A 15,569-nucleotide genomic window follows, 5' to 3' on the forward strand; every position below is an offset into this window, starting at 1 on the left:
AAACTAAATTAACCATAAAAGTAAGCAATACACAATAATAACTTGAATAAAGTAGAAATAATAAAATTTCAATAAATACATAATATTAATATCAAAAAAATTAATTTCTAATTTTAGGAAAATAAGTTCTGAATTTGGTCATTAAAATAGGTATTTTCATTATAACTGTGACACGTCATATTGATTTAAACAGAACATAATTATGTGTTTATAAAATGTTGTTAGGTTCTTTTTAAAATATTATTTTCTGATGTTCTCAACACTGCGTTTTTATATATTTAAAGGATGGTTCAGTAAACATAACACGATTGCATGCTGTAATTCACAAACTACCTAATTGGAAACAACTAAGAGTAAGTGAATTTCAGAAATTTTATTTGATATTTATTAAAACAACGTGCCAAACAAATCATAAAATTAATATGAATAGGTACCATTTTTTTTCTTCCAATGTTCATATTATTAGCTCTGACATTGTCTCACATAGCAATATTATAATTTTAAAATGCTTATAAAATATTTTATTAATATATGAATATGCTTTAAAGCAACTTATGATAGTCTTCATAAAAATAAATTTGTTTGTAATCATTTTTTTGGCCGATTGTTTGATATTTTAGAAATGTATTAAGAAACAATTTTAATAATATTAAAATATATTTTTTTGAATTATCATATTAATTATAAAAAATATTTTAAAAACATTTCATAGTTTTTTTCATAGATGTCGATTTTAACAGTATCATGAAAATATAATATTATTATACTCATTTCAAATATTTGATGTTTTTTTTTTTTATAAATAATGATTAAAAAATGTGTACTTGGTCAACATTTTTGAAAATTAAATACAAGAATACACATAAGTTACCTATTAATCCATTTTTTCTTTATAAGTCCTCAAAGTTAAAATTTTTACAAAATTCATCAAATCGCGAAAATTTCAAACTATTTTGTAGCTAAAATTGCATTATATAATTTTTAATATTTATACCTATAATTTTAAAATTTAATATAAGGTTCTACACAAGTTTTACTTATAAGAATTACAAAACAAAATGAATTATTAATTCCAACAAAAAGTTTACGAGTGTTTGAAGTTTAAATTTTCATGTTTAACCCTAATAATTACTATAATATAAATACTGATAATTTTATGATTGTGTCTCGAGCAAGTATAAATAGGTATATAGAATACAGGTACAGGTAAATAACTGTATGTATATATGAGTATTTATCCAAACTCAAACCAAATACTTAGGTCTAATTTAAGACAAGTTTCTAACCTGGGGCCTACACCTCAATACCAAAAGATAGGCTCTTAACACCAGACTTCATCTTCTACAGCCTATCTTCACATCCAAACTCTCTATTGACAATGAGTTATTAATTTACAAATCAATGTTAAAACCTATCTGGGCCTATGGCATCCAAATATGGGATTGTGCTAAGCCCTCCCAAATTCCGGACTATACGAGCCTTCTAGTCTAGTTCCCTTCGCCAAATAACATCTGCGCCATGGTACGTCTCAAACCTTTCACTACATAAAGATCTTAAAATTGAAACAGTATCTTAAACAGCTAAAGACTACTACAAAAATTTCCACACCAAAGCAGTTAACCACACAAATCCATTGTTCTAACTTAGCCACTGAATCCATACCAAATAACCCCCCACGTAGATTAAAGACACTGGTATCGCGATCTCCTAAAACCCGACCAACATTAATTAAAAAAAAAAAGTTCTCTACCCCAAGCTAGAGGGTATCACACTGGTGGTCCTCCCTCCTCACGCCATTTGACGTTATGTTTTTCACTTTTATTATCAAATTTACTTATTGTAATGTATATAAATATCACAGATTTTAAATATTCTATTTTATCAACAATGAAAAAAAAACTAGGTATGAGTAATCAATATATTTTTTTTACTTGGAAAAGGATAGAAATAATAAATTTTGCATTTTTACTTGAATAATACTATAATATGTCGTAATTACTAAATGTTGCACAGTATAATCAATGCTTTGAACTCCAATCAAAGCTTATGCAAGGTGGATATAGAGGTGTAAAAACTTAAATTATAAATTGATTGAAAAATGTACATCATTTGTGATTTCCACTGGGAGCACTGCCTTCATCGAAGGCTCATAATGTTTATATTCCTATACAAAATTACTATGCACAATTCTTGCAACCATAAAAATATAATATAACAATTAAAATAATTAAAATTAAATAATGATCAACTTAGATGAATTTTGATTAACATAAATCTATCTTTATTAATATAATTGTTGATAATTACCTATATTTTCGGGAGGAAAAGTGATTTGTTTGTGGAGAAGATAATATAGATTTGCTACCTATTTATGTTATAATTAACAATTATAATTTATCATAACCATTGTCATATTAATTAAAGTAATGGAAAATTTATTATTTCCTTGATTTTCTACCTCATGATTTGTGTAAATACATATTGTAGTTAATAGTTATATATTTTTATATATTATGGCATAATATTGAAAATAGGTACTATTACTATATACTTATATTTAAAATATTACTACTGTTTTATTCTATGGATATATAATGTATGTGTACAATAAATAGTATTTACTTCATATTATCCTAGTGTTATTTTGCGGTATTGTTATTCATTTAAGTACTTACCTTCATAGGTATTTGAAATAAAAGCCTCTAACAACATTCATTGGAAAAAAAAGCTCCATTATAGGAAAAATATCCCTGTATCAACTAAATACATTATTCGTTATTTTATTATGATTTACATAATTAAATAAAATAATTACATTTTTCTAATTAATATTTCTTTAACATATCTAAAAGTAAAACTGTAATCTGCATTTAACATTGTCAATAATTATCATCTGTATCTACATAATTTAAAAATTGTTTAAGGGTAGAAATTTAAAATAATTAAAAAAAATAATTAATTGTCATTTTTATATAATTTAAATAATTTATTTAACATTTTTTAAATTATATAATATACAAATGATAAATTACAATTATTTTAAATTTTTACCCTCAAATATTTTTTAAAATATGTAAGTATAAATGACAAATGATTATATTTAATTATGTAAATTATAATAAAATAACGAATAATGTATTTAGTTGGTACAGGGCTTTTTTTCCGAGGTTTTTTCCCTAGATTCCCTTCATACCATACTCTTTTTGTCAGTGGCAGCTTTGGGGATAATACTCTAAAAGTATATTTCTTGGATCACCGATAGCAAAAATTTCACTAATAACTTTTAACATTTTTATAATTTTATTTGAAAAAAATTCTTCTTTACGAAGTTTAATAATATGAATTATCATTTTTTTTATTATAGACAGTATAATATTATTCCGTGTTTATTACCAAAAATAGCGATAAACCGGTTAGAAATGCACGAAATAATAATTACGTAAACAAGCGTTCATATTTCAACCGGCGTAAATATTCCGATGACGTCACAATTGTAACTTGTGTACATTAATAATACACGCATGCGAATATACGCTACTGTTAAATAAGTTGAATTACGCATGCGCAATGATCATGATGTGGGTGGTACTATGGTTAGCCTGCAGCCATGTCTGCGGCACGTTCAACAACAACATATAGATATTATTGGATAATCATAAACCGTTATTATTGAAACCGATTTCGTTATTAGTTTATATCTCTCTTGTTCGAATCGTCGCTCGTGTAGTCGTGATTATTCGTTTAAATTTGTTTGCGCGTGTTGTCGTGCTTTTAAGTATATTATTATATTTATAATTATTTTTATATTTTTAAATTCCATTATTATCAAGTTTAATTTTTGTTATGAAGGGGGGGGGGAGTGATACATAAGTTACCTTACCAAAAAAATATAACCAAAGCTGCCACTGCTTTTTGTACAAACATGGTTTGAAATTTATTTTTTTATTTATTTAATATGCCTCTTCAGCAGTCTTGTAAACAATACTTTTAAAAAAGTATTAAAATACTACTGTAATACTAGTGTATTCACATGAAAAAGTATTAAAAATACTTAAAAAATAATATAGGTATTTACGAATACTTGCTCTTAAGTGTTTTGTGCCTGGGTGTAACTCTGGGTTACCCAAACAAAATTAAATATATAAACCTAACCTAAACAGCAGGAAATAAAAGTATAAAACTGTAGAAAACATGAGCTTAAAGTAAGAATAAATGCTAAAATGCAATATGTGCAATACACACTATAGTATGTTTGAGTCCTCATCGGGTAGTCGGTGCTTCCGGTGGCAGTTACAAGTGTTGAAACTTGGCTTTATGTTTGTGTCTCAGGTATGTTTCATATTATATGACATTCATGGTCATACATAAATAATATTTATTTTTTTACATAGATATAGTTATATTTCTTTACCTAAAAGACAGGCAATTAGATTTGATTCTTAATTAAGATTTTTAGTTTTGTTACCTACTGTTTTGATTAGTTTCTGAAAATTTTTTTTTATATATATATATATATATATATAGTTATATCATAATATATCATTCTAAACCAGTGTTTCCCAACCTTTTTACCACCACGAACCACTTCAATAACATTTTATAAGTCACGAACCACTTTAATTTCTTAATTTTACGAAAACTAGGAAGACCTTTTTTGCTCATTAATAACAGCTGCCACCAAAAAATGTTATGATTTTACACAACAATTAAAATAACGTACTCAAAATAATTTAATAAAGAATTATATTTTATTATTACTACGACTTATGACACTGTATCGGTCAAACGTATTATAAAGACTGACTGCCTCAGTATACTGTATTGGATGACGACGCTCTGAATTACAATCAAAATACCTGTGTCAGCGGATTCCACAGTCTCACCGTCGTATAACACAGCGGTCCTTAACCTTTGTGTACTGGCAACCCAAGATATTTACCAAATTTTTCATGCTACCTTTTTATACATAATGTTGAATGGTGAAATAAAAAATAACTATTTGGGTACTCTTAATTTAATACATTTTTTTACTCATATTACTTGTACTAATAAAATGTCATAATATTAACTACATTATATTTAAAAATAAACATTTCTTGTAATTTATTATTTATAAGACCTTAAAATAAAAATATAAAACCGACGTTTTAAATTTTAGCCGACCCATTTAAAATTATTGGCGACCAAAAATTGGGTCGTGACCTTATGGTTAAGAACCGCTGGTATAACACACTATTCCTAATGTTTTTAAAAAATATCATGTAGACATTATTATTATTATTATTATTATAGTAATATTATTCAGGGGTTCGTAACACCCCCCAGACTAAATGAGACATGAGGGTCCTATGATCACCGTGTTCACTTAATCCTAAGTTTCTGCGAAGTACTAGAATTTTTTGAGGAGGTCAGTGCTGTTAAAGTAGAAAGAGAGATTAAAAAAAGTAAATAATAAGAATAAAAAAAAATTTTACAATTTGTATGAATTAAAATAAAACTACTGGATGCAATTTCCTACGGTCTTGCTGTCGTATAACACACTATTCCTGATGTTCTTAAAAGTATGTAGATATTATTATTATTATATTATTCAGGGGTTCGTAACACCCCCCAGACTAAATGAGACACGAAGGTACTATGATCACCTTGTTTCACCCAATCCTAAGTTTCTGCGAGGTTCCGGAATTTTCTGAGAAGGTCAGTCGAATAATAATAATAATAATAATAATAAAAAAAAATTATAATTTGTATGAATTAAAATAAAACTACTGAATACAATTAAATTTTATACCTGAATTTCAACTTGACTACCACTTGATTTATTATCTGGTATTTCAGGGTTGTATGACTTAATACGATTAATCCTTAGTTTGTAAATTATTATTACATATAATTAATAATGGTTCTGAGGAAACGAGAGGAAGATTACTTATGTCATATGCTATTTGTGTTAAATGGTTAAGAACTTTAATAAGAATACTGTTCGTAGTATTCTGGGGTAAAATATTCCTGACAGTGTCTTCTAAAAGTTCCGTTTAGTTGTATTTATTATTCTCTGGTATAATATCAAATTGGGTATTCTTAACTGGTTGATTGGTTTTGAATAGTATAGAATTTTCTATATGGATTTTTACATAAGGGAGCTAAAGTTAGTCTTCCTACGTCAGCAATCTCAATTTTAGATGTTTGTGAAGAACTTTGACAGGTTATGGTTCCTATCTTGGGTTTACTATAGTATATCCAAGAGTTAATTTGAGACAATTTATGCCAGATGGGTGAGTTTAGAGATACAAACTTGACCTTGCATTCTTTTATGTTTGATCGGTGATTAGAGAGATAACACATAAATCGGATCCTGTACTGTGGTGGATTTGTTAAATGTCCCGTTGATTTTGTAGAAAGTTGCCTGTATGCATTGATCTAATCTTAATGTTAAGATATGTTCACTGTCTCGGCTAAATCCTACGTAATCTGTTTCAGGATTAATTAGTATTATTGTATGTATTTGTGTTGACTCGTATTGGTAAGGGTATCGGGTGATACATCGTATACTCATCGTTGTAAATTAAGGGAATTTCTATAACGTATATTAAATAATTATCTTTATGAATTATGGTGATTTCAGATATTCTGTAAAACTCTATTAGATTTTCGGTATTCACTTCCAAGGGAAGAGCACGTCCGATGGGTATTTCCATTTTTATTTCTAACAATTGCTTGTGTAGTTTTTGTGGTGTGAATATACTAGTGTGTAATTTTCCGTCTACTGCTGCATTTAATACGACTTCGAGATTTTGGGTTTCATATGCTTACTTGTTCAGTATGACTTCAAATATAACAACTTATTCTAATATTTTAGTTTTAAATTCTGGTTTATTAATGTTTTTAATATTAAAAATATTTTAATATTTTAATATTTTAAAATATTTGTTTGTTGTTGTAAAAGACGAAGATTTTCCTCAAGCTTTTGTTGTTGCTTTTCGATCTGCTGTGTGGTGTGGTTTGTTTCTGTTTGTGATATTCTTATTTTCTCTAGTGTTAAGTTTAAGCTACTAGCTTTTGTTCGATTTAATTTCATTATTTTGTTAATTACGAATTCGATATAGATTTTTGAACTTATGCCATGTAGAACGTTGGCCATACTTCTAAAAGCATTTTCCAATCCATATTCGGTTAGTTGTCTTACTGAGTTGACAAACTGAACACGACAGGACGTTGATCATCCGTCTCATGCCTTTCCACTGATAACGTTGGGATATTCGTCGATAAGTACGGGCAATGCCTTGGTGTCCTCCCAAAGGGTTTTCGTGGAATTCTTTCAGTATTTGTAATTCTTCCTCTAGTGTCGGTTCTTCTTTTAACATTACCTTTATAGTAATAGAAAAGTTTCGGAATATATAACATAACATGGAATCAATGGTTTCCCAATTTAATCCTTCTGTACCACATTCTAGGCGTGAACATGCCGGATGTGTGATTTGTCGTTCTGTGCATATTCTCTTGAGGTTTATAAGAATTTGATAGATATTTTGGTAGGTAGACTTTTGCCAGTAATGTTCTTTTGTGATTAGATAAAATACTTCTTCAGATTACGTTGGCGGGCGATATTTCCAAATTTTCTTTGAATAGCTAACGCTATTTCGTGTGTCATCTTAAAATCTGTCGATACACATATTACTAGAGATGCATTCAACTCTTCGTCAAAAATGCTTCCTAAGATTTCGAAAACATTCAGCGTAGATTTTTTTAGACTCGGGTCAGTTATTAGGGATCTTTTGTACTCATCAGATTCTTGAAATTGTGAAGTTTCTGAATCCTCTGAAAGTTCTAGTAGAGTTTCTGAAAATGATTGAGGGATTTCTGAGAGTATTATGTGATTTTCGATTTCTTGAATAGAGTTTGATGAGTCAGTGTTTTGTTGTGACCTAGTAACAACTCTATGAATTCGACTAAGGGTATCGAAATTAGTATTACTCATTCCTGGCTTGTATTTGATCGTATATTGGGACTGTTCCAGCTCAAGTCGCCAACGCGTGAGCCAAGAACGCATAATCCTTTAGATTAAAAAGCCAGATCAGTGCGCGATGATCTGTTTAACATTAAATTTCTGTCCAAAAAGATATGATCGAAATACCTTTATTCCCCATACTATACTTGAAAGTTTCTTTTCAGTGGTGTTATAATTTATTCCAGCCTTGTTTAGGTTTATCGAAGTGTAAGCTATTGGTAAGTCCTTAACTATTGGTCCTTGGGAAAGTTCACAATCTCTAACATAATTACTGGCATCGCACGTCAGGTTAAAAGGTTTTGTGAAATCTGGGTACTGAAGTATTGGAGATTGGATTAGACAATTTTTTAATGTTTCAAACGATTGCTGGCACAAGTCACTCCTTTTATAAGGAACATCCTTCTTCAGCTACGATGTAAAGTGTTTTGCGATTTGGCCGTAGTTTTGTATGAATCGTCGGTAATATCCAGATAACCCAAGAAAAGATTTGATTTCTTTAACGTTTTGGGGAACCGGAAATTTCTGAACGCATTCCACTTTTTGAGGGTCTTATTTTACACCATCATCTGTAATTCGGTGTCCTAAATACGTTTCTTCCTATCTGAGGAATTCGTATTTTAGCGGTTGGAGTGTTAAATTATATTATCTAAGTCTATTGAAAATATCGAGTTTATGTGAATAGTCAGAAAGATCTTTGGCATAAACTATTATGTCATTAAGGTACACAAAGGCTTTTAATCCGTTTAATCCTGTGAGCACCTTGTTCATCAACCGTTGAAAGGTTTCGGGGGCACCTCTTAGTCCAAAAGGCATTCGTGAGAATTCGTAGTGACCTTGTCGGTCAAAAAGGCTGTCTTCTCACAATCTACAGGATTCATAGAAACCTGGTGATAACCCTGAGCTAAATCAAGAGTCGTATAGTACTTGGATTTTCCCAATTGATCCAAAATATCTGTTATGTTAGGTAGCGGAAAAGCATCTTTCACTGTCACTTGATTCAATTTACGGTAATCTACGCAGACTCGATACTTGACTTTTCCATTGATATCTGGTTTTATAGGTACGATTAGGAGAGGGGCAATCCAGGGTGAATCACTGGGGTGATTACGCCATTCCTTTCTAGTGCCTCCATCTGGTCAAATATTTCCTGCCAATGTCGTTGTGGCAAACGATATGGCTTCTCGTTTATTGGTTGTACTGCTTCTGGGGTTCTGATTTCGTGTGTAATTGCTGTAGTGGCTTTAATTTTGTTACCATTCAAATAGAAAAGGTCTGAGTAATCGTTGAAAATAGACAATAATGCAGATTTTTCTTCCACATTAAGATGATCTATTCAAAAGGCCTCGTGTAAACGAATTGTTCTGTTACTTCCTACATGAGTTTCTGATTTTTCTTGAATTTGCGTTTTATAAACATAAACTGTGCTTTATTCTTCATGAACCAACAGTTCTAGATAAGGAATTCGAATTTGAATAGGATTTTCTGTAGGGTCTCTGTTAAGTTTTAATTTTCAACCAGTATTTGTATATTTTCTGCTATGTCCGGTGCTGGAACTGGCGTTATAGTTTCTGTACGCGGTTGTAGTGTGATGTTTGAACGATCCTTGAGTGTTAACTCGTTGGTCTGAAAATTTACTATTAGGTTTCCCTAATATTCTTTCATGTGGGACTGGAAATGATTATTGTACAACATGGAATTGTACAATTCGTTTGTCACTTCCAAATTGAATTTCTAGGTCTGTGAACCCTAAGGTATGAATACAATGTTCTATGTTCTGTTATCCCTTTTAGTTGGTAAATGGTATTATTATACACCATTACGTTGCCTTTAAGAGCTGAAAGTTTGATTAGATTTAAATCACTACCCGAATCGAGTAGAAATCAGATAGATGTTTTTATGGTCTGGGAACTTTAATAGGTAATGTGATTGTCGTCGAGTTTTTGTTTTATAGTAGTCATTAAGAAAAATTTTAAACAGAGACTGCGTCGGTTTTTATACTGCTTGTCGCATGTCCGACGTCTTCATTTGGTCTTTGCTTGCTTGAGTACAGCTCTAAATATAAATGTGTTGTTGTGTTTTTAGGCTCCAAAGAGTTTTTTTAGAGTTCTTTGAGTTCACACCAACTATTAATGGTCCAGAAATTTATTGCTGCTTGAGCTTTATTAGTCAGCCTTATCATGATTCCTTGTAATAATTTAGGTTTTGCATGATCATTTGCACACATGATCGCAAACTCGCATTGTTCGAGGAAGACTTCAAGATCTTCTTGGTTGACGCCAATGAACGTCGAGGGTAAAAGTTTTAATGCTGGTTCCAATCCGTTTGTGTCTATCGCTCTGTCCGATGTGGACAAAGGTTCTGTTGTTTGTGGGGAATTATGTATATAACTAGTCAACGAACTTCCTATTGTTTTACTAGGTTCTAAAACCGTTTTGGTTGTCCCCCATATTAGGCCCTAATATTTGATTTAATATGTTATTCATTATGCTATCAGTTGAAGATAGTGTTCTAACTAATTCGACTAAAGTCTGGTTAATATTTATCAAGAGAAATTCATTATTATCAACTAATTGATTTGTTTGACCTACTAAATTTTATGAGGATAGGACGCTCTGAATTAGGATTATCTGGGTTAGCAAATCTGACAGGTAGACTGGTGTGGTGTGGGAACCGGATTAGAATCACTGGAGTCAGTAGTAGCCTCCTCGTTGTCACTCATTTACCAATTAATATAGTACAATAAGAAACTTAAAAAAATGTTAAAGCAATTTTAAAGATTTAGCATTAACATTAATTGTCAAGTACTGACAACACCAAATACGCAGTTGGCCATAGTTCGATTGTAAATTTTCTGACTTGGCCTAGACTACTGTTGGTATAAGTTGCGTGCAATGCTGTTCCGAAAAAAAAACCCACTTAAATAAAACCGGACTATAAATTTTTAATTTCTTCAAGGTACAATTTCGACTCAGTCTTCTTCAATGAAACACAATAGTCCACAATAGTCAATTATTGAAATATAAACACATCTGAAAATTGAAATATCGTTGAAATCGTTAGTCACACAGTTATAAGCATTTATAGTTCAAATATTTACGAAATATATCAATATCGCGTAAATTTGCAAGGAATTTTGAAGTTGAAAATTCATTAAATTTTTGTGATTTATACCTAACGTTAAAAACCCAATACAAGCTTATCCATAAGTTTTCCTTCAAGTAACTGTAAAAAAAAAATACAGCATTAATAAAAAAATAATTTTATGAGCGTATAAAATTTAATTCTTTACGAAATCACGTAAAATTACATTATATTATGATTTAAATATAGGTTATATTATAATATATTCTACTAACTATTCTATACTGACAAATCATCTCTGTTCAAAATCGTTTATAGTATACAATAATACCTGTCATTGCATTCAAATTTAACACATCCATTATAGTGACCTACTCTCCATCTCTACTATACAACAGAGCTATACCCAATTGCCCACCTTTTTTTCTTTTTAATTAGTGAATTAATTATTGGGAGAGCAACTTTTTTACCGTTCCAATCAATCATCATAACTTTGTTTTTAATATTATCAAATGACCAGTATGAATAAGAACTAAGAAGATCATAGATCATTAATTTCATAAATGTTTTGTGTATAGTTGGTACTTTGATATTAGATATTTGTCGAGTATTATATTCATGTTCCGTTTTAAAAGTTAGGTTATTTTTATTTATATAAATTACTGAAGCTTTATAAAATAATTTTTTTACTATATAGTAGCACATTCATATCATTGTAAAAGCATTTTGTGTGGTATCTCGAATCTTTTTTTAAAATAAATTGAATTTTTTTTTAATGGATCAATAGTTGTTTCATATGTACTTTCCCAAATAGAAATATCATAATTAATCATGGAGTCTATTAATGCTTGATACACTACTCTGATTTTCTTAAATTAGAGATATTTGTTAAATTGTTAATACATACATTATTTTTCTAAATATATTTGTTTTAAATTTTTTGTGGTCATTCCATTTCAGATTATAACACATTTCTACACTTAAATATTTACAGTTTACTATTTTTACAAAGGTTTTGCATGTACATACATTTTAATTTTGGTCATTCTCGTGTATACATAGACCTGTTTTATTTAGTTGATTTGAATTAACTATATAAAGTGGTATTATTATGTATGTTTTTTCTTAGTTTAGAAATAAATTATTTTCACATAGCCATGTTTGGATTTTACTCAAGCTGGAACGTACACTAGCAAATATTTCATCCCAGGACTGGCCTTCAACAAAGAGTACTGTATCATCTGCATAACCCTTTTAGCCCGAGCCAACAAATTACCATCGTAGCAATTTTCACCTATCCTACACTTATGTGCATAATTATTAAATACTGAGCCTAAGTTTTATTTTAGTTCTTATTGTTTACTAACCTACACAAATGTGTATGTTAGATTCAAAATATTGTATTATTTTTATGAAATATGATACGGGTTTCGTTCCTACACTACACGATTGAGTATATTACCGATAACCAACCAGAATAATTCCACAATTTTCTATTTATAATTTAGTACATTTTTTTTTTTTTATATCTCATTTATACAGTCCAAATATAGTCAATTTCCGATGGTTATAAATAACTCGTATTTAACATATCTTATCGTAATACATATCGATTTAAATTAAAATATTACGATGTTTTAAATTTTTTTATTGGACATTAGTTGTTGTTCACCATTCGCGCGAAATAACGTCGTATTGTTGACCTACACATTTGTGCGTGTTCGGCTTATGTGTTAAGTAGATATCATAATAATTTTAAATATTTTTTGATTTTATTGAATTTTAATTTAAATATTAACTATGCGTCGTGCGAAGTTAAGTACAAGTTTTATTGAACTGATGGCTACATTAAGTGATTCAGATTTTGAATGTGAAAGTGGAGATGATACAGATGCTGATCGTACTTGGAAGCCCAAAACTTTACAAAATGTTGGGGAATCTGATTTTTCAGATTCAGATGAAAATTGTGATAAAAGTATACATAATGGTAATGTACCAATTATTATTCCTAATCAAATTGAAGTACCAATTATTTCGGTCCCTGAACATGCAATAGGCGATTCTCCTGTACAAAATGTAGTAGAAGTAAACATTGGTTGGTCACAAAAACCATTTACTGGAACACTGTTGCCAGAATATAATACATATGGACCTCACTTACCAATTAATATTCCCTCACCTCTGACTTATGTTCAAAAATATTTAACAAATCAACATTTTGAAAACGCTGCATTATACACCAATATGTACGCTTTAAATAAAATGGGTAAAGAAACAACAGCTGACGAAATTAAAATATTATACGGCGTTCATGCAATGATTAGCATAATAAAGTACCCACGACTTCGTATGTACTGGAATAGAAGTTATGGTTTAATTTGTATTTCTCAAGCTATAACTAGGGACAGATTTTTAATTTTACGTACTTGTTACACTATGTTGATATAAATAACCGTCCAACCGATAATAATAGTAAACTTTGGAAAATTCAACCAATTGTCGACCAAGTTTGTAACATTTGTAGGAGTATATCACGTTCGGTTGGCTGTTATTCAATCGACGAGCAGATGATACCTTTTACAGGTCGATGTCCCAACAGGCAGTACGTAAAAAATAAACCCCGACCTACAGGTTTAAAAAATTTTGTTATTACAACGTCTAAAGGCAAAGTTTTAGATTTTGAAATATATCAAGGTGCCGAAACACCATTTCAAGATAAAACGTTGGGACTAGGACCTGCGGTTGTTATTCATTTATCTCAAACTATCCCCGAAGGATCAGTTTTATTTTTTAATCGATATTTTACTACTGTGTCGTTAATGGATCGATTGATAAGCAAAAAAATAATGGCTACAGGTACAATAATGTCAAATTGGCTTAAAAATGTTCATTTTAGTCAGGACAAAAAATTTGAAAGAGGTGCCTGGGAAGAGTTCACTAGAGGTGATAACAAAATTACAGCAGTTAAATGGAAAGATAGCAAATGTGTTACTTTACTATCTACTATAACAGGAGCAGAGCCACATGTTACGGTAAAGAGATGGAGTAAGACAGAAAGCAAAGAAATTGAAGTTCCTTGTCCAGCTATTGTAAAATCATATAATCAATATATAGGTGGAGTTGACGTATGTGATCAACAGATTGAATGTTATCGAACATGGGTAAAAACCAAAAAATGGACCCTAAAAGTGGCATTACATTTTATCGATTTAAGTATAGTGAACGCATGGATGGAGTACCGTAAAGATGCTGAAAAAATGCGACTACCTAAAAAAGAAATCTTGGACCTTATGAACTTTAAAATGTCTGTTGCTCAAGAATTGCTATCTACAACTGTATAAAAACGTTCATTACCTGAAGAATCCAGTTCGTCAGATACTGAAGAAATTCCTCAAAAATTATATAGGCCACAAAATTATAGAGCTCCAGTTCCACCAACAACAAAGGTAAAAGACGGATTTGAACATTGGCCCGAAGTAAGTAAATTATCAACAGCTAGGAACTGCAGGATGAAGAATTGCAAAAGTAGAACGAGGGTAATATGTACAAAATGTAATATTTATTTATGCCTTACAGCAAAAAACAACTGCTTTACTAGTTTTCATAAAAATAAATAAAATATAGTCATATTTAATAGATTTTTAAACTAAAAATTAACTTAGTATAGGTACTCACTGTTTTTTATAAGTTTTAAAATTTAAAGTTAAATAATTATGTTAAAGTCGAGATGACTTATTTTTTTTTGGTTTTTATTTTATAAAAATATTTAAATTGTAATATATTTAAAAAATAAAAGTATGGTTATATTGGTGTATAAAAATATATTATCTTAATAATTATTACATTTATTGACACCTAACCTACACAAATGTGTTGGTATGTTTTTTGCTAACCTAATCATCAAATAATATTTCTAATAATGGTTTACAAGCCTACAATACTATAATGATGTATATATAATATATTTAAGTGTTATAAGCACTTGATATATCTCAGATTTTTAGGGCAATATTGATTTACCTATACAAATGTGTAGGTCAGTACCTAAGTTATATTATTGTACAAATAATTTAAGGCTATTAGGTGTATTGCATTATCATACACAAATGTGTAAGTTAGAGCTGAAAGGGATAACAAACTATTTTCCATATGTACTCAACTAATATATGCATATTAAACAATGTGAGCGATAGAGTTGTCCATTGAGGTGTTCATTATTAAAGTTTCTTCACATAATTCGTTGCTTTATATTTATTAAATATAAAGTTAACAAGTTGTAAGCCGTACTACTGTGTTAATATTTCGTGGTAATATTTTATAATTTATAGTATCAAATGCTTTTACTAGATCTAAGTAAACAGTTTCAAATTAATTTTATTTTTAAGGGACTTATAGATGTAGCTTGATACTGTGGCAATTGCTTGTTCAGCATTTTTACTAGGTATAAATCGGAATTGTGTACTTAATAGTAGATTATTTA

At 29.7% G+C, this 15,569-nt stretch overlaps 1 protein-coding gene across 1 annotated transcript in view; it reads left to right on the plus strand.

Moving 5' to 3' along the window:
• The window catches only part of LOC113560052, a 56,773-nt gene that overhangs the window by 38,584 nt on the left and 2,620 nt on the right, over positions 1–15,569 (plus strand). Inside the window, exon 10 of the mRNA XM_026965833.1 lies at positions 285–353. Coding sequence (XP_026821634.1) covers positions 285–353 — 69 coding nt within the window. The remainder of the gene's footprint in view (positions 1–284; positions 354–15,569) is intronic.

Source organism: Rhopalosiphum maidis, chromosome 3 (genome assembly GCF_003676215.2).
Source record: "Rhopalosiphum maidis isolate BTI-1 chromosome 3, ASM367621v3, whole genome shotgun sequence".
Classification (NCBI taxonomy): Eukaryota; Metazoa; Arthropoda; class Insecta; order Hemiptera; family Aphididae; genus Rhopalosiphum; species Rhopalosiphum maidis.